This window comes from Chaetodon auriga, chromosome 10, assembly GCF_051107435.1.
Source record: "Chaetodon auriga isolate fChaAug3 chromosome 10, fChaAug3.hap1, whole genome shotgun sequence".
Lineage (NCBI taxonomy): Eukaryota > Metazoa > Chordata > Actinopteri > Chaetodontiformes > Chaetodontidae > Chaetodon > Chaetodon auriga.
Window position 1 is genome coordinate 27,523,617 of NC_135083.1, and position 23,350 is coordinate 27,546,966.

The 23,350-nt window shown below is 39.9% G+C and overlaps 1 protein-coding gene across 2 annotated transcripts in view; it reads right to left on the reverse strand.

The window, feature by feature from the left end:
- rtel1 (regulator of telomere elongation helicase 1) overlaps window positions 1-23,350 on the reverse strand; it is a 52,115-nt gene that overhangs the window by 3,460 nt on the left and 25,305 nt on the right. For both annotated transcript variants that reach the window (XM_076740587.1, XM_076740588.1), the window contains 19 exons: window positions 21,578-21,675; window positions 18,770-18,825; window positions 18,173-18,244; window positions 17,974-18,055; window positions 17,472-17,604; window positions 16,032-16,145; window positions 15,613-15,653; window positions 15,239-15,324; window positions 15,028-15,105; window positions 11,635-11,712; window positions 8,969-9,115; window positions 8,639-8,754; window positions 5,510-5,633; window positions 4,153-4,312; window positions 3,879-4,036; window positions 3,582-3,677; window positions 2,222-2,432; window positions 1,639-1,776; window positions 844-975 (listed from right to left, as the gene is read on the reverse strand). In XM_076740587.1, the coding sequence (XP_076596702.1) occupies window positions 844-975; window positions 1,639-1,776; window positions 2,222-2,432; window positions 3,582-3,677; window positions 3,879-4,036; window positions 4,153-4,312; window positions 5,510-5,633; window positions 8,639-8,754; window positions 8,969-9,115; window positions 11,635-11,712; window positions 15,028-15,105; window positions 15,239-15,324; window positions 15,613-15,653; window positions 16,032-16,145; window positions 17,472-17,604; window positions 17,974-18,055; window positions 18,173-18,244; window positions 18,770-18,825; window positions 21,578-21,675 (2,120 nt within the window). The remainder of the gene's footprint in view (window positions 1-843; window positions 976-1,638; window positions 1,777-2,221; window positions 2,433-3,581; window positions 3,678-3,878; window positions 4,037-4,152; window positions 4,313-5,509; window positions 5,634-8,638; window positions 8,755-8,968; window positions 9,116-11,634; window positions 11,713-15,027; window positions 15,106-15,238; window positions 15,325-15,612; window positions 15,654-16,031; window positions 16,146-17,471; window positions 17,605-17,973; window positions 18,056-18,172; window positions 18,245-18,769; window positions 18,826-21,577; window positions 21,676-23,350) is intronic.

Below are 23,350 nucleotides of genomic sequence, written 5' to 3' on the forward strand. Positions count from 1 at the left end.
ATATTATATCATGAAAGTAGGGCATTTAAGTAGAAGCATGCAAGGGTGATTTCGAACTGCTCAGAAAGCAGACATCAGCCACAAAGTTGTCGCCCAGTATGCGATTCAGGTGTCTGCTTTTTTTTTTGCTTGCATCTGTGGAGAAAAGTTGTAATCTCCTCTCTGAGATCACAGAAACGCTCCAGTGCTCTGCCTTTGGACAGCCATCTGACGATGTACAAAGTTGGTGTGCAGTAGATGTTTCTAACAGAAACTGGGGGAATAAGTGGTGTTGGAGGCTTGATGTGGAGCGAATAAAATTGATTGTGGCCATAATGTTGTCTATTGATGTTTTAAGCTGCCTGCTTAGCTTTGCACACAATACCGTTTGGTGCACAATGCAGTGTAAAGATGTTAACTGAGGTGTAATAGCGGACCAATAATACTTTACCAGCCATGGATGGAGCCCCATCTGTCACAAGCATGCATACACACTCCATATCCAGACCACTGTCCTTGAAAAATGCTGAAACTTTCTCAAAGACTATCTTGCCAGTTGTGTTGTCCTTCTAACAGCAGTAGGTCAGGCAACTCCTCTCGGAAACTTTTGCTGTCAAAAAAACTGATATGCATGCACAATTGTGCAGTGTCACGTCTGTCTGTGGACTCATCTAGCTGGCTGGCTGGACTGTGGGCTGGGCCACTTGCGGGTTGTTTCAGGGCTGCATGTGGCTCACGGGCCGCTATTTGAGTAGGCCTGATCTAGATTGTCTTCACATAGTGAAAGTCTTATAATTAAAACTGCAAGTGCATTGAATACTTCATAATGACTGTATTCAAAGGTATATGGATGTAATGTCCTACCAGTCTGAGGCTCTCTCAATCCTTGCTGGTTTAGGTGCTGTCCTCCTTTGTTGAGCTGCTCTGTATTCAGCTGACTGCATGTAGATGTCCCACTGGAGGATGTTAGATCCAAAGTTGTTGGTCTGTCTGTAGCTTCAAGACAACAAAACATATCAGTTAGAGAATTTGTCTTCCTTTCCTCCAGTGCTGTCGGTTAACTGTTAAGTCAACAGGAATCAGTTAAGCATAGATAAGCCCTGTTCATCTGTTCTGCTTTTAACAATTAAGAATGATACAAACACAGCAATGCACAGCAATGCCAGCGACAATGATGGCTTAGTACATCAATGATAATGATACATATATGTAGTAGTAGTATATAGCATGATATATACATATTTGATATACTTTTGTATGTAATATATGTACATATTTGTAGCAACTGGTCATACTAGACTAAATAAGGCTATAGCAGGAAAATGGTGTAGGGATTCTACTTTTTAAAATCAATTAACTGTCATTTAAAAGCCAAGCATTACAAAGTGAGAATTTTTTCCTCTTCTCTGCATTATTTTATTGTAAAGTAAATGTTATCATTGGAAATGACATATCTTTGAGTTTTTGTATGTTGGTTGGACAAAATCAGTAACATCATATCATCCTAGACTTGATGGAGTAATGCTCATTTCAGAGACAGGCTCAATTATTAGTACTTTAATTAAAAAAAATAGTGGACAAAAAAATATTGCGTCTTTGAACCAGTATTCTCTGTGAAACACATTTCGTACACATAAAGAAGAGTGCAGTGTTTCATACTATCGTGCATCGTGAGTGTTGTCCTCTTGTCCTTAGTCAGTGAGTGATCAGGTTTGTATCCACAGCCCTGCCCAGTCAGCTCCTGGCATTTCTCATCAAACCTCTTCTTGTGATGTGGGCGAACAAACTGGTACATGCCTGTGACACAGTGGCTGCATGAGAGCTCAACTAGTGACAAAGTCAACATGGAAAGATGCACACGCATACATATTACCATCCTTTTAAACTAGCACTCCTTCTATCTCCTCTTGTGTCATTTTTTTCTGTTTATTATCTATAAGCACAACAGGTCTTCAACACTGAGCAGTGATGAAAACGGTCTATGCATGCTGAAATGAAATGAATCCAATACAACAGACTGAGAGACTCTTTGGCTTTACTGAGGCACAGGTTGGTGCTGTGAGCTAAATGCTAACACATCTTAGTTTAGTGTCAGACAGAGCACCCCTGCTAGTATGAGACTTTGTAGTCTGTTATTTACCACAATTTAAAGCTCACTGATAGACTGAAACTGTGTGCTTATAAATCACAGTGTAAAGGTGGAGGTTACATAAGATATTGTGTTGTTGAGCAGAACTCTTACCCCGGAGCAGTCTGTGAGTATTAGCATCTTCAGTTAAGACAGCTGTCTCAGTCAGCAGGACATCCAGGATGTCGGTCTTCTTATAGACCTGCAGAGCGTGTACGATGTTGTCAAAGCTGACCTGGCTCAGTGACTTCTTCATCTCTACCAGGAAAGTCTTTGCCTTGGTGGCTTTACCTTCCTCAGACACATCCTCTGCCCCACTCATTTTCTTAAACAAGGATAGAAAAAAATTATCAAATAATTATTTTATCTTAATGTGCAATTTTCAATTATCATGTGCAATTTAATTCCATATAGAGCTGCTTTTTCTCCAACAAGATGTTCAGAAAAACTTCAGGGCTCAATGAAAAGTGGAGAAAAAGTCTGACCAGTAGATTAACAGATGTTTAACAGTTCAGTTAGCAAATAACTGAATTGAGTGAGGACTACCATGGAAACAAAATGGATGGAACACATTTGGACTTTTAATATTTTGTAGAGCCTGGAGAGCACTAATTATGATCAATTAGTAAGCTAATAAATTATAAATTAATTAACTAAACTTGAGAGGCTGATTAGTACTCCTGATAACGAGTCAACTGACCTGTACTACACTTTAATACACATCTCATTAATTGATTGTAAAACCATTAAACTAAAGATGATATTAAGTGTGTCAATTATCATTAATCATTTTGAAATGGAAGAAAATATAAATTCTAATGGTTCTGCTAATATTCCATCTCAGTTCATTTCTTTCCTGCTTTAACATTTACGGAAATTGTAAATGTTAAATCGTGTTGTGATTATTTTATTAGAAGACAGCTCTCTACCATTTAAGAATGTGTAATACTATATAGCGCTTTTGTAGTCCAAATAAGTCTGCATTCACCAACTCACACAGTAGGTAGCTAGGCCACCTGCTCATTACGAGTGTTAATCAACATCAGGAGCAATCTGAGGTTCAGTATCTTGCCCAAGGATACTTTGATGTGTAGACTGCAGAGGCCAGGGCTCGAACCACTGACCTGATAAGTGGACGACTGCTCTACCTCCTGAGTCACAGCTGCCCATCATCCCACAAAGTAGGATGAGAGGAGCAGCGAGGAGGTGTGATTGGTCAGGGGTTACATGCTGGGTCAGGCCAGCATTCCAGCCATTATTACCTTAGTAATTGTGTTTGACAAGTCAAATTTTTAGTTGATATCTTAAAGTGATATATGAATATGTTCAGAAGTGATAAAATGCCAGCAAGTTGGCTGACAGTTGTCAAGGTACCTGCATGTTATCATCCTTACCCCCTTGTTTAAAAACAGTTCTAAAAACAGGGAATTTAAAATCATCAAAAACTGTTGCTGTTCTTTAACTTAATACATACCTCTTCCTGGACCAATTTGATTTTACGTTTGCCTCCCCGCAATTCATCATCCATCCTCTTGTCATACTGCAGGGATAGTGCGGACAAACGATTTGCCTTCAAAAGAAAATGCACAAGTGAATATTAACATTGTGGTTTCATGGCATCAGTAATAGTTGTATTGACCCACCATACATTTACCACAATTAAATAAGGTACTGCCTTATTTTTTCACAAAGCCTCTCTTTTGACATGTACAAACAACGGACATGTCAAGGAGAGTGCAGAGGCCACAGTGTCTCACAGACAACAAGCTACCTTTTCCTCTCCCACAACAGCATCATTGTCCTCTCCACTGCAATGGTCACCTCGCTCCAGAGCATCCAGCAGGTTGACTGGTCTCCTCTGACTCTCCTGCACCTCACACTCATACTCAAAACAGACCCTGGCCATCCCATGTGCTCCAGTGTGTTCATCTGATCACAGAGCCCAGACAACAGCCAACAAATTAATCAAGAACTAATATTTGCTTTTTGACATGTTTCAGGATTTAAAGCTGGTGTGGAAATGGTCCCTTTATCTTTTTACTCACTGAGTCTCCTCCTCTTCAGGCTGGGAAGGTGGGCTTCCAGCACCTTGGCCTTCTTGGTGTGGGAGCTTTGGGAGGATGAGCAGGAAGGGAAGGATTGAGTGTTTGGTAAACACACTGTCCCACAGGTCTCTGCTGCAGACATCTTCGCTACCATAGGCCTCTGGTACATTCAAAAACAACCACAATCAGCTGACAAATGAAACTGTAATCACCTTACATAATGAAGTGCCAACAGACACTGAGGTCTGATGTTTCGAGACTGTTGTAGGCACAGAGCTTTTCAGGTGCACATGTGATGTATTCCACCACAGACACTTGCGCACTTGATGTCACATTGACATGTCATTTTAGCGTCTGCAGTGTGCATCTCTCTCATTGCAAAACATTTTAGGGAAGGTCATATTATTGGAACTTTTGTTGTGATTAGGCAATATAAAAACTGAATTGAATCACATCAAGTCAAAATTAACACTGTGCAGTCAAAATATACATTCTTTAAACTTGGTGAACTGTTACCACCTGCAAACTGCACCTATTGAGGCTTCTGTCACCTGCAGAATGTGGCTGGATTATCACTCCCACACTCACACAGTGCAGAATCTGACTGCAGAATGAGCTGCTGCCTGGCTGCAAATTTATTTGCACTTTGTAAATGTGGCCCTTAATATACTATCAAGCACATTTTTTCCATAGTTGTTAAACTTCTTCGTAGGACAGATATCTTCTATTAGAGGAGTCCATAATTCACTGAGCGGACATTTGTTCTACTATGCAACACTAAAAAAACAACAAGAAATATGTCACTGGAGCTCATGCTTTGTCACTGTGGTGGCCACGGTCAGCATTCAGAGACCTGACAGACTGAGACCAATCCTGCAACCAAGGACTTTACACTTAAATTGGACAAATAGGCACATGTATTTGTGTGTACAGAAATAATACAGCTGATGAGTGTACTTTGACAGCAGAACACCAATCTCTGGCTATAATTTTGTAAACCTTTTTTTATTATTGTAACAACATGATATGTCAGCAGATGTTGATGTTGCTGATTCAAATATATAAATATAAAATATATATTTCAAGATATATATTTTGTGCTTTCAGCACCAAAAATCAGATATCAGAAAAAGCTTTATTGCCAAGTACAATTTTAAACAAATTCCTCGTATGTGTAAAATCGTACTTGGCAATAAAGCTTTTTCTGATGTCTGATTCTGATTTCTGATATAACAGTCCATTGATGTCATAGTAGTCCAGTCACCAGTCCATGCAAAATCACAGCTGTTTTGTGTTATTACAGCAGGACAGTTACTGCGTTACTGCAGTTACTTACAACTGTGTGAGTAGAGCATACCTTTTTCTGTGCAACCCTGAAGAATTGAGAGACATCACGGACCACATTCCCAAAACTGTCATACAGACGCATGTAAGGCCTGACCCATGATGGAAGTTGAGCCCTGGCATCAGGGTTTTTAAACCTGAGGGAAAAAAGTCATATATTATTCTAGTCATGTGAAGCTGGTAAGAAGTGGGCATTTAGGTGGCAGGACTGAATGAAAGCCACTATCCAGTTGCATTGTGGGAAATATAGGACCCAGTAGCATTGTGAGCTTGACCCATACTTGACACTATGGCCTTATTCAGACTGCCAGCCCAAATATGTTTTTTGGTACATTCGAATTGTATCCAGATCTGAAAATATGCAGCAAAAATAAACCACAAGAAATAAGATGTTTGCAAATTGACTCCAAGCCACATTTGTAGGTGGTTTGAAATGCGATTCCAATTGGATTTCCACAAATGTGTCTCCATCTGCATGCTCTGTCCAATAAAGGTGTTTTGTGTCAGTGGCAATGAAACACTCAAGGCCAGTGTGACAGAAGTGCATCAGACTGACAAAGCAGAATCCATGCTTCTACTAGCAGAGTGGTATGGAAGACAACACAGAGAACAACAGTCCATGGACTGTAATCACTAACAAATATTAGTACAGATAGTCTGTCTTATAGATCAGACTTAAGAAGGAAGTCTGATTTGACTTCACTCTGAACAAAGCCTGAAATTCAGGATTTTTCTGCTTCATCCCTCTAATATCATGAAGTCCAACTCAAAAGGACTTTGTTGGAGAACTCAGTAGAAAATGTGGTTAGCATTAAGCCTTATTGTCCATAAAATATGCTGCAGAAGCACTAACCTTGAAAAAAATTGCTTCTGTAAGGGGAAGAAACAACAGGTACAGGTGTGGGTGTGGATGAACAGACAGGGACGAGACAAGATGGTTTACTTAACTGTCTGCTCTAACACATCTGCAAGTAAGAAGAATATGCCCATATTTGGCAATAGGGGGTAGTGTCCATAGATGTACTCGGAATTTGGGTTTTATGATGGGGTGACTGAGGCTCAATATGTAAAGTGGGTTGTCCACAAATCAGATGATTGGTTGTTTGATCCCTGGCTCCTCCAGTCTGCAAGTTGAAGTGTCCTTAGACAAGATGCTGAATCCCAAATTGTTCCTAATGGCTGTGCTATTTGGTGTGTGGCTGTAAATGCAGTCCATTTAGGACATACAATGTGTCCAGATTGGTCCCCATTTCAGGGTATTCAAAATTTTAAAAAAACTGTCTATCAGCTATAGAGCAGCGTGCCAGACGGGTCTTTTTGTGTGTGGCTATATTGTTGGTGGGAGAGGCAAATCGAGTTGTGAGAGGGACTGGGCCAGGGCCAGTTTCAATCCTGATGCTGTTGTTTATGTTAAATTTTAGCTAACCCGAGAGGGTTTTGTTTTGGATTGTTTTTCGTTTATTAGTTGTAGCTTCAGAGAGTCCTCTTTTGGGTTTGATTCTTTTTTTTGATTTATCAAGCTCTCGCTGGCCCAGTTCCTTTTAGTGTTGCCTCAGTCCTTGGCTGTTAACATAATTTTCCTTACCTTTCTAATAAATAATTTTGCTGTACCAATTCCAACTGGTCTATGTTACTTCCCTTTTTCCACCACAAGCTAAGGGTCATAACATTCTGGTAGTAACACAATCTTCCAGGATTGAAACAAATACAAGAAGCCTAAAGGGTGCAGGGTGGACATTAGGACAATGTCATGCTGGCAGTACCACAGCACCACCTGAGCTGCACTATCGCAGCATGTAGATGTAGTCATGCCAGTCCTGACATGAGGCATCATTAACATATTAGTAAAGAACAAAGATAATGAAAGCTGATTTTGACACCTTTCAACATGCCAGCTGTTGAAATCAGAGGACAAAAACATAATAGATTAAGTAGTATAGTGGTATCAGACAACCCTAAACAATATTACAATAAGTATTAACATTAAAGCTGCCAATGACGTGGCAGCCTTAACAGAGGATGACACTGGACAGAGACCAGCATAAAGACCTTGAGCAGCCAGCTGATGGAGTGAGAGAATGTCCCTAATAACCACAGTAAGCTGCCATGCCAAAATATGCTAATGAAATCATAAAATCAAAAACTAGTAAAACAGCAGCCATGGTGATGATATGGTGAATAGAAAATTAATTTTGCATTACATATGTTGCATATTTTATTTTAGTTAATTTAAGGAAAATAATAACTAGTACTAATAATAACTAGACTCATTCAGGTAGTATGATATCTGATTTTGTCCTCTAGAGATACTGAGGCAAACTATCTGTACATGACTCATACAAATCTGACCCAGTTGAGAATTTTGCTTGGTGGGGCAGCAGGTAGTGCGCGTGCCTCACAGCAAGAAGGTTGCTGGTTCGAACCCTGGGTCGGGCAGGGCCTTTCTGTGTGAAGTTTGCATGTTCTTCCCGTGCATGCGTGGGTTCTCTCCGGGCACTCCGGCTTCCTCCCACAGACCAAAAACATGCTCATTAGGTTAATTGGTGACTCTAAATTGTCCGTAGGTGTGAGTGTGAGTGTGTGAGTTGTCTGTCTGTGTGTCTGTGTATGTAGCCCTGCGATCGGCTGGCGACCGGTTCAGGGTGTACCCCGCCTCTCGCCCAATGCTAGCTGGGATAGGCTCCAGCCCCCCGCAACCCCGAAATGGGATGCGCGGGTATAGAAGATGAATGAATGAATAACCTTATGATTGTATTCTGGATTAACTGATTAATTATTACAATGCACAAAGTGTCAAAAATTTCTGAAAAACTGATGATCAGAATTTCATACAGCCCAACATGACGTCTTCAAATTACTTGTTTTTTCTAACACTCCAGAACCAAAAGATATTCAGTATTATAATGTAATCAACACAGTGCAGCAGCTTAACTAGTGAATGTGGTATTTTTGGCATAAATGTGACTGACACTGATTATCAAACAATTTTTCTGCTGACTGAGTAATTGACCAATTGTCAAGATCACTCATCTGTGCCACTTAAGAACTGATCTGTTGGTAAGAGTGGTGCTTGCACGAGGTCTGAAGTTCTATGAAGGTCCTCAGGAGAAGTAAAGATATGACTGACAGCTCCATGTCTGACCTCTGATCACACAGGAAGATGGCTCCATAGTCCTCCCTGTGGCGAATGACTCTCCCAATGGCCTGGTTCACGGCTCGGAAAGCCTGCTGTTTGTACCACTGCTGCCCGGACAGGTACTGCACACACACACACACACACACACACACACACACACACACACACACACACACGCGCACACACACACGCGCGCACACACACGCGCACACACGCACGCACACACACACATGCACACGCACAGACAGACAGACAGACAGACAGACAGACAGACAGACTGAACCACTGCAACAACATCAAGCCTGTTCAGTGACCGAGTGAGCAGTTTCCTCTTACCTTTAGCCCAGGAGTATTCTTCTTGCACATCTCATCCAAGAACTGCATCTTCAGGATGACTCGAGGGTCCATCTTGGGAGGATAAGGAAGGCCAGTGATGACAACACCCCGACCAAAGATGTCTGCAAAATCCAGACCCTCGCTAGCCTGACACAGGAAGACAATGAAAGAAGTGCTATGACTGGGCAGCATTTGTGTAACCATACATGTCATGCTGAATAACAATGAAATCTGTGACTGTGATAATGTTACATATTTTTACTGTAATATATGAGATAAGTGAAGCCATAAACAATTTTCCACAATAACCACAATAACTGTGATCATAACCATAACCATTCTCATAGCCAGAAATGATAATAATCATAACCACAATCATAATTATAGCAGTACCCATGATCTTAACAATAAGAGTATCCACAACCATAACATCACCATAAAAATAATCATAAAAATAATCAATCATAACCACAACCACAACTAATCATAATCCTAACAATAATCTTACATATAACCATAATCATAACCTTAGCTGCAAGAAGGGAATCCAAGAGGTCTGGGAGAACACAAGTGAGCAGCTCAGTGGGCCAAACTTAAAGTCACAAGCAGCAATGAGCAGCATTCCGGCTTCACAAAGGGGAGTAAAGTCACTTCAGTTTTTTAATTTTGTTAAGCCAAGAAGTCAAACCAATCACACACTTGTTCATCATCACAAAGCCTGCAGCATTTCAGCAATTGTGCACTCAGTGGTCCACCATTTTTCCCTTCATCAAATTTGAACAAAAAGCAGTAGAAATGTTGTGGTGGTCTCCAGTGAGTTTAAGCAGGATTGCTCATTTTGAGGCATTGTGAGTTATGAGCAAGTATGTGATAGACTGGTGATTCTCAACTGGTGGGTCACAACCCAAAAGTGGGTCACGGACCCGTTTTCAGTGGGTCGTGAGCCTTTGTCTGGGGAAAAAAAAAAAAAAAAAAAAAAAAAAGTTAAGAAAAAAAATCCTGTGCTTTTAATTTGAAGGGCATTTTTTTATGCAGTGGAGTGCCGTCTATTTGTGTTGCGGAATGGGTTGCAGCTTGTCATTAAGGGGTGATGGTGAGTCCTGAAGCCAGACCAGTTGAAAGCCACTGTGATAGACTACACCCACTTGCAATCAATATGGATTTTTATTAGTGTACCCAGACCATAGGTCTGGCACGGTGACACGGTGGCAACACTGTCGCCTCACAGAAAGAAGGTCCCGGGTTCGATTCTCGCTGCCTGCTGCTTGAGGAAAAAGGCCTTTCTGTGTGGAGTTTGCATGTTCTCCTGGGGTATCCTCCATAATAAATATACCCCCACTAAAAAAACATGCAAGAAGATCACCACCTGACCAATGGTGACAAAGGAACTGGGTCCCCGGGCACCGGTTGGATGGCAGCCCACCGCTCCTGGTCTGCCGCGGAGGAAGGACGACCAGGATGGGTTAAAGGCGGAAGATAAATTTCACCAGTGCATGTGTGTGGGCATGATGCATGTATCTGTGTGACGAATAAAGGGGATTGTCCCTCTGATTCCATGCACACCAGAATTGGTGAAATTCTGTTTTGAGAAACACACTTTTGTTTCTAGTGGCGCCTTCTATGGGTTGGGTTCAAAATGTTTCATTAGGCCTATCCCACACATGGCCTGAAGATATCTATCCAGATTTATGATGATTGGGCAAATAGTTAATGAGTTATTGCCATTTCCCCAATACGCTCCACCCCTTGAGACTTTCTTTGGTTGATGATCTTCAACCAATTTGGCTCATTTATATTACAATATATTGTATCTCAGTCCCATGATGCTGTATATCCATTTTGATGTTTACAGAGTCAAAATGCTGTTAATGTTTCTGTTTTCAAAAAATTCGAAATGCTGGAAAACCCATCACTTTTATAGTGCAAGAGGCTTTATTGTAGAGCACATTGAGCTGGACATCTGTGTCCAATTATAAGTCAATCAGACTTATGGTGTGAGGGGCATGGCCTTTCCAAAATTGCATTTTCAGGGCTTAATTAATGGGTCCCTATTTGCCCGATTCTGCACATATTTCTGGACAAGCACATGCACATTATTTTCAGTTACTGAGTTTAACTCTAGCTCATTCATGCTCTAAGAAATTTGGGCCACAGCATAAGACAACAACAACAACAACACCAACAACACCAAATAATAATAATAATAATAATAATAATAATAAACTGGCACAAACACAATAGAGTTCTGTCACTTCAGGGCTTGAACCCTAATAATTTTTATCATGACTGTAATCATGTCTACAACTGTAAACATAACAATAACCATACTCATATCCATAACCAAAATCATAACAATAACCAGAACCATATTAATAATATTAATAACCAGAATCATACACAGTAAGCCCAGTGACAGTTTTTGTGTGCTTAAAGACTGTCCAGAAGCAATAAAACAATGTTTAATCTCATTGTAACACAAGAAGAAAAGTGATGGGACCAGTGGAGACATGATATCGCCTCTAGATGTCATGCATAATCCATAATACATTTCATGGCAATACACTCTATTTATCTGAAATGCTCCATTTGACCATGTTGTCAGAAAACCTTTAGTTGTAGAAAGATTTCAGACTTTTCCTGACTCCATGGGCACACATTAAGCTCACCTTCCCTCGACACACAGCGAAGAAGGTTCCTCCTTTGGATGCTGGATCATTGACTTTGTTGTAATATCCGTCAATAACCTGAGAATGGAAAGAGATACAAGATCAGCTGTTGTTAGCAGTTATGACACTGACAAGTCCTTCAAGGATGCATTTCTAGCTCATACCATAATTGGCTGTGAGACCTATAAAGAAAGCTGGAAATTGTGTCAATTGAGGTTTCATAGTTGTACCATGAATCAACACGGATGCTTATAAACATTTAGTATCTTTTAGTGATAAATGAATTTACCCTCCCTGAAGTTGTGGTCCACATGGCCTCTGAGTCAAGGAACAGGCTTGCAAGAATCATGGTGGATGAACACAGGAATGCTGAGCCCTGGTTTGGCAGGTGGGGACCTAAGCCAGTTTATTAATTTATGACCTACTTTCACAGATCAGTCCTGATACCAACCTACAACTGACCCTTTTAAAAACTACTATTCCATGATCTGGACTTAATCAAGGATGTACATGTGAAACAAAGGACAAAGGAACTGATTTTGCAATGTGCATTAATTGATATGCATGTTTCATTAACTACATAAAAGGAAAGTCCTAAGTTTTGTTTCAACAAAGATGCTGGTACAACAAACCCACTCAACTGACAGGAACGGTTTCCTTATGTTAAGGTGTGAAGTCTTTTTACAAAGCGTGGCCATTTTGTTGTAGTTGAAGCAAACCTATTTTTCAGTGATATTGTTGATAATTTGGGAAACAGTTTTATTAGTGTAAGGCCTTTCTTCATCAATATTCTAAATTGATGTCTATTTTTGCTTAACCTCAAACATATGTCTCAAGGTTTCTTTATGTCATTATAATGCTTATGAAGTTAGATACTACTAATACACTAATTTCATGATCTTTTTGTTATTCATTAAGGTGAATAAGCTGAGCCTTTAAACATGGAAGCATTCAACATGTCATAAACCTTGTTAATTCTTTAGGAAAGAAATTGGAAGAAAAGAGAAGAATTACAAGATAGGTCTCGTGACAGGGGTGGTAAAGTTTGGGACCTCTGAAACCAGACATCTGGCACCAGGCACTGACCCCTCTCCACAGAGGACTATGGCAAGCAGAAGCAGAGGCAAAAACTTCTTCAGTACATGCTTTATCTGGTCCGACTTCAAAACTCTTCAGCCTCGTCCCTGGCAAATGGGCTGCTGACCCTTTCATCCAGAGACGAACTTCCACTGCGCACAGATCAGCTGAATCTGAAGCCACACCGAGCAAGACAATTACCAAGACATCCAGCTAACTTAAAAGAAAGAAACCTTCTTGGGAGTGCTCCAGTCCACTCAATGCCTGAATTTCTAACTTGATCAAAGTTTGAAAAGTCAGAACTGTGACCACACTCCACTGCACACAACTTTGTGCACTGTGAAGAGGTTATCACATGTAGTTGAACTTATAGATTGATAGAAATAGTTAAGAACAATTTGACCAAAAATTAGGACTTCCCATCAAGATAGTTACAATATCTTGTTATTTCAGACAATTTATTTTGGGCTTCCCAGACCTCTCTGCTGCTTTAAGCCTTACTTCAAAGTTTAATCTCACAACATTTCCACTGGTTCTTTGGTGTTTCCACAAATTGGTGCATTCATTAATTATTCATTAATTGTTCATCACAGTATTCTTTGTATTTATTCATTGTAGCATATCACCTATTAATGGTCTCATTCATTTGTTCATTTATTTGTATATGTTGTAGTCACTAGTTGTATGTGTAGTCTGTAGTTAGAAATAATTGTGTTTTGCATCGTTATTGTGTGTGTAGTTAGTAGTAACAAAGATTTCATTTATAAAGACACTAGTAATATAACTCAGTGTTTATGAAGCTTTATGTACATGAGTCAAGAACTCCAACAATATAGTAACCTTCAGATGGAAACTGAATTAATTAAATGGCTATCAATTTTTACCCCTTCAAAGGAAAGCTCCCTGAGGTGAGTTTTCTGCAATTAAATTATGTTATTTAATCTAAATACTGATTATTTATGTTAGCTGTGGGTGGGTGGGTGGGAAGTGAGTGTAAATCCACTAATTCTTCATAGCAAAATAAGGTTATTTGCTGTAACAATTTAAAACTGTTCAGGTAAAATATGCTACATAGTCCTGTAGCTAGATCAGGGGTTGTCAAATGTATTATTCAAAGGTCTGCATCTGGTTTTTATTCAAGGTCAGAGGTCGGGAACAATTGTTGAAAACAACATAACATTTAATCAAATAATTGACATAACATCTCTTGTGACTAGGCCAGCATGGAACTGAGCTGAAAAACACTGAGTTTGGATTTTTTAAATTTTCTATTTTGTATTCTATTCCTTTCTATGTCTTTTTATACTTTATACTGATATTACTGTTGTCTTATCTTATCTTAGTCCATATTCATTTCTGATTTCTGACATATTCTTTTAACTACATTTACAGAAGTTTTTCTGTACTAGAGAAAAAGAAATACATTCTGCATCTGTGATTTAGGAACTGATACCAAATTCTCTGGTGCGAGATTAATGTGTGAACTCAACTGCAACAACACACAACACTCTCTCCAGCAGTTAACGTCATCATTACAAAGATGTCAACAATAGGGAAATCAGCTACATGAAAGTCACATTCATTTGGGGACAAGATCACAGTGAATGATCTCCAGCTACACTGAATATTCAATGCCACTAACAATTTATTGATCAATGGTAAATTTTCAAATTAGAAAATATTACACTTAATAATGTATTGTAGTCAATTTATAATAATAGAAGGTGTGGCAGGGGTCCTCAACCTCATTTGTCCAAAGGCCAATTTTTCTGTGGGGGCTGGACTTTTGGAATTTAATGTAAGTTGTAAGTATATGTAAGTATGTAGTATGTAAGTAATGTAAGTATTTTTATATATATAAATACACAGAAAATGTCACTTTCTTTGAAAATTAACGTTTTTTTTACGAGTCAATATCAGTGTGAACAGACTCCTTTCTGCTCTTAGACTTCCACCAAGGAGGCAGTTTGTGCTCAATACAAAACAGTTTAACTACCAATGAATGCGTCCTTATCACAACTAAAAACTCCTCTTCTGGGACTCAATACAACAGTTGCCAAATGAAAATAAACCCTTGTGACACTTCTTGCATCTAATCGACGGACAATTTGTGAGTCTTCAGGACTATCCACAGAACAGATGAACTACTAATTGGGGCTTTGTGGATGTGTGTGTGGACGGGAATGTGGCGGGCTGGATGTGACCCACGGGCCGCCAGTTGACAAGGGCTGGGTCTGGACTGACTTGCCGTCTGACCTTTGAGAAGCCCTGATCTAGATATTTATATAAATTTTCTATACTAAATAAAACACTCACCTCAGTGAAGCTGCCCTTTCGTTTCGGTTCAACAAATATGGGTTTTATGGTGTCAATGCGATCTGCATGTCCATTAGCCTGGTGAGACGACACACATGTACCTGATTTTATACAACATTCAATCCAGAAATCATTTGGAACATCCGAAATAAAAACAATGAAAAAATACCCAACAGTATAATGACAGGGATTTTACTGAGTCTCCACTTACTCTCCAGAAGTCCAGAGTTTTTTCCATTAAAGGGAAAGAGGGAAAAAACACTAAGAGACCATGAGGAACCACACGGCTCAGGTTGGCTGAGGAGAGAACACAGTAACCAACACATTCATGTTACGACCGAGACAGAAATGATGTAAAATATCTTACTAGCATCCTACAGACACAATTCAAACTAATGGTAAAAAGCTAATAAGCCTCCTGTTCAAATAGGACATGTGTAAAATGTAAATAATTGGATCTCATTATTTCACCACAAAGTTAACTCCAAACAATGACGGTGATCATGTCAGATAGAAAAACATCTTCAGAATGAAAACTTTTATTATACATATTAAAGAATACATTATAGAATTGCCTGATCTTACCAACAGTGTTGCCTAAAGATGCCATGTTTTCAGGAACAAACCTGTTAAAGAAGAAAGGTTTATTGGTTATATTTACACCATCACAGTAATAAGTTCAACAATCTGTAGAGTAAAAGTATTTTACTATCAAAGTTACTGCTCCATGTCAGATGTAACAAAACAAACACATAGGATATAGTTAGTATAGAAAGAGATGTCTATTTCCATTTTAAAGTCATGCAAGCTCAGCAAAACAAATCAAAAGATGAGAAGAAATAATATCAAACCCACAAGAGGAAAGATTACAAAACAATGTGTAACTCTGCCCAATAAATTAGCCACTTGTTAGCCATGTGCCTTCCCTTATATTTGAACAGACATATCAAAAGAAAAATACAAAAGGAAGCAATTACTTACATGTTGTGAAGTGTAAAACTAACCTTCTATCAAAGGCTGAACTTAACTGCACTCCATCTGGGCCTTGGTCAATGACGCTCACAAAGATTTGGTCCCGCTCAATCACATGGCTGTTCTCCAGACTCACTGGGAAGTCTCTAATCCAACAACAGCAAAACACACTGGATCAAGGTTGACTTGCTGTTAATACAACAAAAATAATGTCTTCAAAGAATAATGTTTATGGTTTGCTTAAACCTTTAAAAGGTGATATTTTGGAAGACATTTCCCAAAATGCGGTAGTATCTGGTGTGAAAATTCTTTATATTCGAAGAAGAGGAGCATAAAGAGTTACACCAGATTTGGTTATGAATAAACATAACTGACAGACATACCTGCATGAAATTGTTTCATTAAGAGCTGCACATTTTTCCTGAAATGGTTTGAATACAAAACGTGATGCAGAGCAATGCAGCTGTGTGGTGATCATGCCTGTCAACACTGGGATTTGAAAATAAAGAGAAATTTTCCTGCATCTCATCCTGAGCCATCCCACCACATTTATCACTGTCCACATAACCCTTACTTTTAGACTAGGGTCTAAAAATACAGGGAAATCCCTGGAAAAACAGGAGAGTTAAGTCTGGTGGTGATGTGTTCAAGACCGTCGTGTAAAGACAATGGTTCAGACTGTACTGCATTTCTAGCAAGTGCCAGTTGCTGGTATCTCGTCAAGTGCAGCTTCGACTGCATGTTATCAGGCTCAGCTGTCTTTTGTCAGTTTTACTATGTCAGTTTCATATCTAGTCTCTGCTATTTCAGCCTGGACCAGTGTGTTGGACTGCCAGGCAAACTGACATAAGGATGGCCAGGTAGAACAGCACCACTGTCTATTGACCTACCAGTGCTAAAAAGCACACTGATCTGTACTTGGAATCAGGCAAAGAGTAACTTAACATTAAATCCACTTTTTTTATTTTGTAAATTATACTGTATGCACAGTCCCTATATTATACTTTTGATTAATTCTGGCCCCAGTCTATAGTACTCATTGCCATGATAGTCAATTTTCTTTTCCCAGAGTGAATCCAAATAATTTGTCCACTAGATGCTGCCTGGTATTCCACATGACCCTCCACATGGAAGCGCAAGAAACACAGGCCCTATTTTCATTGTGAAAGCACAAGACAGGTGTGAGGTGGTATATCTGTGTGGAGCATAGCCAATGTCCTCAGGAAAATACCAAACTGTCAGAGCCTCGTTTGCACTGGTTGTGAAAAATTGGGCAATCACTTATCAAGACATATAGAAATAGAAATCAGCTGTAGGTTTTCCATTCTTCCTAACTGCCAAGATGGTGGAAATCCAGGGATAACATACCATCTTTAACTTGTACCACACATATTACTCAAGTCATTGGTGAAGAAATGTTATTGTGCAACTGTGTAGGTAAAATGTGCTTTGAGGAGTGAGAGGTAACTTACATCCTCATCTCAGAGGTGAATGAGGACAGAGGAGAGAGGGTACCACTGGTCAGAATGATACAGCGAACACCTTGATTTACCAGATCGTGCATGCTGAAGCCAGGAGAGAAGCACCAGTAACTCAGAATGTTGCCTACAAGGTGCAAAGAAAGACATAAAGACCATTTAACCAGTTTTACTCAGAAAGTGTGCAGCTCAATGAGAGAGAGAGCAATGACAAATTAAAGACAAACTTTCAAGGGCTCCGCCTATGGGTCTGATATCCACACAGAGAACTTTATGACAGTATGGTCATGTATTAATTTTGAGATAATTTAAAGAAAGGCCGGTCTTGCAGTATGAGTGGTTAATGCTTAATACACAATACTACACAACTGGAAAAAATAATGGTATTCAGTATCTAACTTTTCTAACTCAGTGTCTGAGTAAAGGGCTCAATGATTCCAATGCTGGAACTATGTGAGTACTATAACCCTGCATGTCACAGACGGTGTATCATCACCTTGTTTCTTTGATGAGGACGAAGACCACACATCAGTGCTCTGTTTTTTCTTATGATAGCTGGTGTCTCGATGGATATGAACCTGAACCACACAGACATATACCAAAGCTGACACTGTCATTGGATCCATAATGAAAGAGTGTGTGGAGATGCACAAACATTTCAACATGGCTGCCTTTGGCTTTTAATGAACACACACCTTAAAATGAGCTGTGTTGGACTGCATCTGCTGTTGTCTGTCCTTTTCTGATGATTCTCCACAGAACACCAGCTACAAGAAAGGAGGAATTAGTGTTGCTACTGTAAAACGAAAATGAACTGCTGTTCATGCAATTGATTAAGGATACGTCCTAACATCAGATGCAATGTAGTGCAGGAAGTCCTGTAGGCTACAATAAGTCATTTTGGGAAATATGCCCAATTGCTTTGTCCCCCAAAGTTATGCTTTTGTGCAAGTTACATATTATGTGCAATTTCTTAAGAAACAATGGTGCACTCATCAACGCAGCTCTTCTGTTCAGTTTATCCAGCTACAGTACACTTAAGCTACAATATCATGCTTTTTTAAAAAAGTATTTCTTGTATTTTCTTTTTCCCCCTTTCTTCTGTTATTTTCAGCTGGTGGTATTGTTGTTTTGCTCCTATATATGTTTGTGTGTGTATGCAGAAAGAAGAACAAAACAAGCTGTTTTTACGTTTATGTTTGTGTACAGGTTAAACAAACCAATACATGTTAATCAGTAAGCTTTAAAAGTGTAATTTTGAACTATTCTGTTAACTTCACCATGTAGCATACCTGTATGATATCAGCCAGCTTCTGTAGTCCACTTGTGTTCAGGAATATTCCTGGTTCTGAGAACAACATACAACTTTTTTGTTGATTATACAAATGACTACACGTGATTTTGTACTGTCACAAGGTCTGTATGATATTCAGAAAGGTAGAGCGGTCATCTGGCCTCAGCAGTCCACATACCTAAGTATCCTTGGGCAAGATACTGAACCCCAAAACTGCCGCCAATGCTGTGCCACCAGTGTCTGGACTCATATGTACGTCGCTTTGGATAAAAGCGTAATTGTAATTGTAATTGAACCATGAACACAGGAGCGGGCCTACATCCTGTGCATGTGAATGTGATGTGAGGCTGCCTGATCACCACATGATCGGAGTATGACTTTGTGGCAGTTGGATAAATTTTGAGGTTATCAATAAGTTAATGAAGTTAAGGTCAGTGCATGCATACCTCATGACTTCATACTAACTCAAATGTTAGTTCTTTGTCTAGATGAAGACAATAGATATGGTCTCAAACACATTAAGAAGGCAAGGAATTCCAGAAATTAACTCTTGACAAGGCACACCTGTCAACTGAAAACCATTCCAGGTGACCACCTCATGAAGCTGTTTGAGAGAATGCCAAGAGTAGGCAAAGCTGTCAACAAAGCAAGTGGTATATATAAAACATATTCTGGTTTGTTTAACACTTTTTTTGTTTACTACACAATTCCATATGCGTTCCTTCATACTGTGGATGTCTTCAGTATTAATCAACAATGTAGAAAATTAAAAAAATAAAGAAAAACCATTGAATGAAAAGGTGTGTCCAAACTTTTGACTGGTATTATATATATACACACACAACATAAAAACATTAGTTTAAGAATTTATCATACACTTGGTCGTAATACGATCACCACTTCAGTTGCCAGCAGCTGTCAGAAAGATCTTCAAGGTCCAGCAAAAATTCTGCATGAAAAATATGGCGATGCTGCCTGTCATACAATTGTTGCCTACATGGCACAGAAGGCTTTCTAAGGCAGGAGCTTTAATCATGTTTCTCTGAGGTCCTTGAGGAAAAGGATCTCAAAACAATTTGAGAATAGAATCAAAGAAGCTAAAATACATGCCTCAAAAAGGGTTAAAAGTAATTGGTCACAGCAGCTTGTAAGTTTGAAGCTGTGGAAGCTTTTAATGTATTAAAGCATTTGTTTCCTTGCACAAGGACAATGCACATGATGATTCTGGTGCAGCTGACTCTGAGAACTCTTGTTGATGTCCAGGAGGAAGTACAGAGGGGAAAATAAGTATTGAACGCGTCAACATTTTTGTCATTAAACATATTTCTAATGGGGTTATTGAAAAGAATTTTTCATCAGATGTCAGTAACAACCCAAGTAATCCACAAATACAAAGAAATCAAAACAAATAAGTCCATAAGTAAACATACAGGTAGGTGGAAATTCCTGCTTGGCATTTCTGCCTGTCACACATCCTCCAGGAAGGAGGAGGCTCTTGGACAACTCTTTGGATTATTCTTTTGACTCCTCTGTTAGAAATCTTGCAAAGAGCACTTCGTCATGGCTGATTTAAGGTGAAATGATGTTCTTTCCACTTCTGGATAATGGCCCCAACGGTGATCACTGGAACATTCAGAAGTTTAGAAATTCGTCTATAACCAATGCCATCACTATGTTTCGCAACAATGAGGTAGTGAAGGTCTTGCGAGAGCTCTTATTTTCTTACTTTTAATACTTTTTGCCTGTGTCATTCCACTTTATTTCACATAACTTAATTTACGGACTTATTTGTTTTGATTTCTTTGTATTTGTGGATTGCTTGGGTTGTTACTGACATCTGGTGAAAAATTAATTTCAATAGCCCCATTAGAAATATGTTTAATGACAAAAATGTTGACACATTCAATACTTATTTTCCTCACTGTATCTGGATTGGAAGGCCTATTTCTTGCTCCAATGACAGAATGCCCAAATAGACCTGGAGTGGTTCAGCATCTTTATAGAGCACGGAAGATAATGGAGCTATAAGCTTCCAGATCTTAAGAACAATGGGAACACGTGTGCTCCATAAAAGATGGTCGTGCAGGGCAGACCCACTTGAGTAGAACTGAAATGCATTTGTGTGACAAAAATGGTCTTGCCTGGGGTGAGGTTAAACCAGCCAGCTGGGATTTAACTGCTCCATGGCCTATTGTGAATGACTCTCCTTACCAAACTCAGCTGGCAACTTTACATCCATTGGCAATGTGTCTGTGAATAGACTCTTTGGAGACAGGAATTAGCCATCACAAAGGTCAAGACTGTCAGTGCAAGCCTCAGAACAACAAACAAGAATTTCAGCGGGATTATAAAGACAGCGAATATTCTATTTCCTCAGTTGGAGAGAAAAAAAAAAGTGGTAGAGCATCATTCAGTTGTGCTCTGGCAGCACTACATGTACAATCTTGTTGGTTTCTGTCAACAACATGCTTTTTCTTAGTCCATTTAATCAACTGAGCATTACAAAGAACTTCCAAGGAAGAAGTCGCCTACAGTAAGTTTTGAAGGACAGCCGAAATACACAGTGTTGTCTCTCTACCCCTCTTCTTGCGGTGTGCACAGGCAGTCAGTGTGGCAATATCAACCGGCGGGTGACTGATCAGGGCATCCTTAATCAGGACTAAAGCATAATACAGCTGTTTTACCTAAAGATCCTACTTCCTACCACAACATAGATGTGAGTATGATGGAAGCTGAAATGTAACAGATACTAAAACAAGTGACATGTTGTGTGAACAAAAATATGAAGAAATCAAAGCATACTGACGTCCTGCTATGTATCCACTGATCTGCTCCAGAGCTTCATGGACTGCCGTCTTACTGCTGTAGGTCAGGTGGGCTCTCTCCAACAGCTCATAGATGAAGCTTTGACAGGCAGAGAAAAAGATGGACATAACATAACTATCAACCAACTTTCCCTTAGAAGTCAAAAAGAAGACAGTGCCTACAGAATCCCCCTTGAACTTTTAAATACAACAACAACCTGGAATTCAAATAGACTTTTGGTGGTGTTTACCATTTGATTAATTCAACAGGCATAGTGCTTTGGTGATTTTATCTTATCTTTGAATGTGTAAAATACTTACGACAAGACAAGAAAACAGACAGCATGTTGGATGCATGCTCTACCATGTTGACTACCTAGGTGAAAATAGCTCAAGCTACGTCAGACGAGATGGATACACATACTCATGTAGTCTCTCACATAAATTGCAGAGCCACAAAATGACGGTTACACAATGGACCACTTTTACTAAAAAATGTATACTGCTTCATTCCCTGAACACGCCTTGTACACTCACATCACTGCATTATACAGATGGTCCAGACATACAGACAGTAACTGAAGAGGACTACACCATCTGGGACTACATTATGGTAATGGACTTCAGCAGCAACTGACAAGCTTAGGGACTGCATACAGCACACTGACTGGGAGTCTGAGAGGCCCTGAGGACAACAACACATTTATAAACACTGTATGCTAGTACATTAATTTCTGTGAGTGGGTCTACCATTGAAAGGTACAATTACCATAAGCCCTGGTTAAAATAAACACCTCAGAGAACTCAGGTGCCACAAGGAATAGGCATTCAGGCAGGGTGACATGCATACATTCTGGCTGGCTAGACAGAACCTCAAGAAGGCCATCAAATCAGCCAAAGAGGAATACAAACGCAGGCTGGACTGTGATTCAAGCACCAACAATCCTGTAGCTGTCTACACACATAGCCTGAATGACTACACACCTATTGCTCTGACATTTGTGTTGTGATGAAGTGAAAGACTCATCCTGCCCTTCCTCAAACCAGTCACTGACCCCTCTGTGGACTCTTCATAGTTTGCCTAAAGAGCCAACCACTCTGTGGATGATGCTGCCAACCTCAGCCTCCATCACATACTTCAGCATGTGGACAAATCCAGCACCTATGTCAGAGCTCTGTCCCAGGACTTAAGTTCAGCCTACTATCCTCCCTGACCGTCTGCACACCAAGGTGCCACAGCTGCAGGTACCCTACCCCATCTGCAAGTGGATTAGGGACTTACTAACCAACATGAAGCAACAGGTGCAGCCTGGAAGCCCCCGTCTGCCCCCTTCATCACCAATATCGGAGTTCCACAATGTTGTGTCCTCCCACCATATTTGTTCTCCCTGTGCACCAATGACAGCAATTCCATTCCAGCCAGCCTTCCATCAGCTAAAGGTGGCAGAGTCTGTAAAGTTTTGACGATTACCAGCGACCTGATCTAATGTCATCAAGTGAGCTCACCAGAGTATGGTCTTTCTGAAACTGTTCCAGAAGATGAAAATCTCAGAGAGGGTCCCACCTCGGCATGCACCTTGACAACAGACAGAACTGGAAAACCAACATCAACGCTGTCTACAAGAAGGGGATGAGCAGACTCTATTTCCTAAGGAGGTTCAGATCATTCAATGTGTGCAGCAAGACGTTAGAGATTTGCTACCAGTCTGTTGTTCCCAGCGCACTCTTCTTCGCTGTAGTGTGGTGGGGGAGTAGCATTGGAGCTGCAACAGACT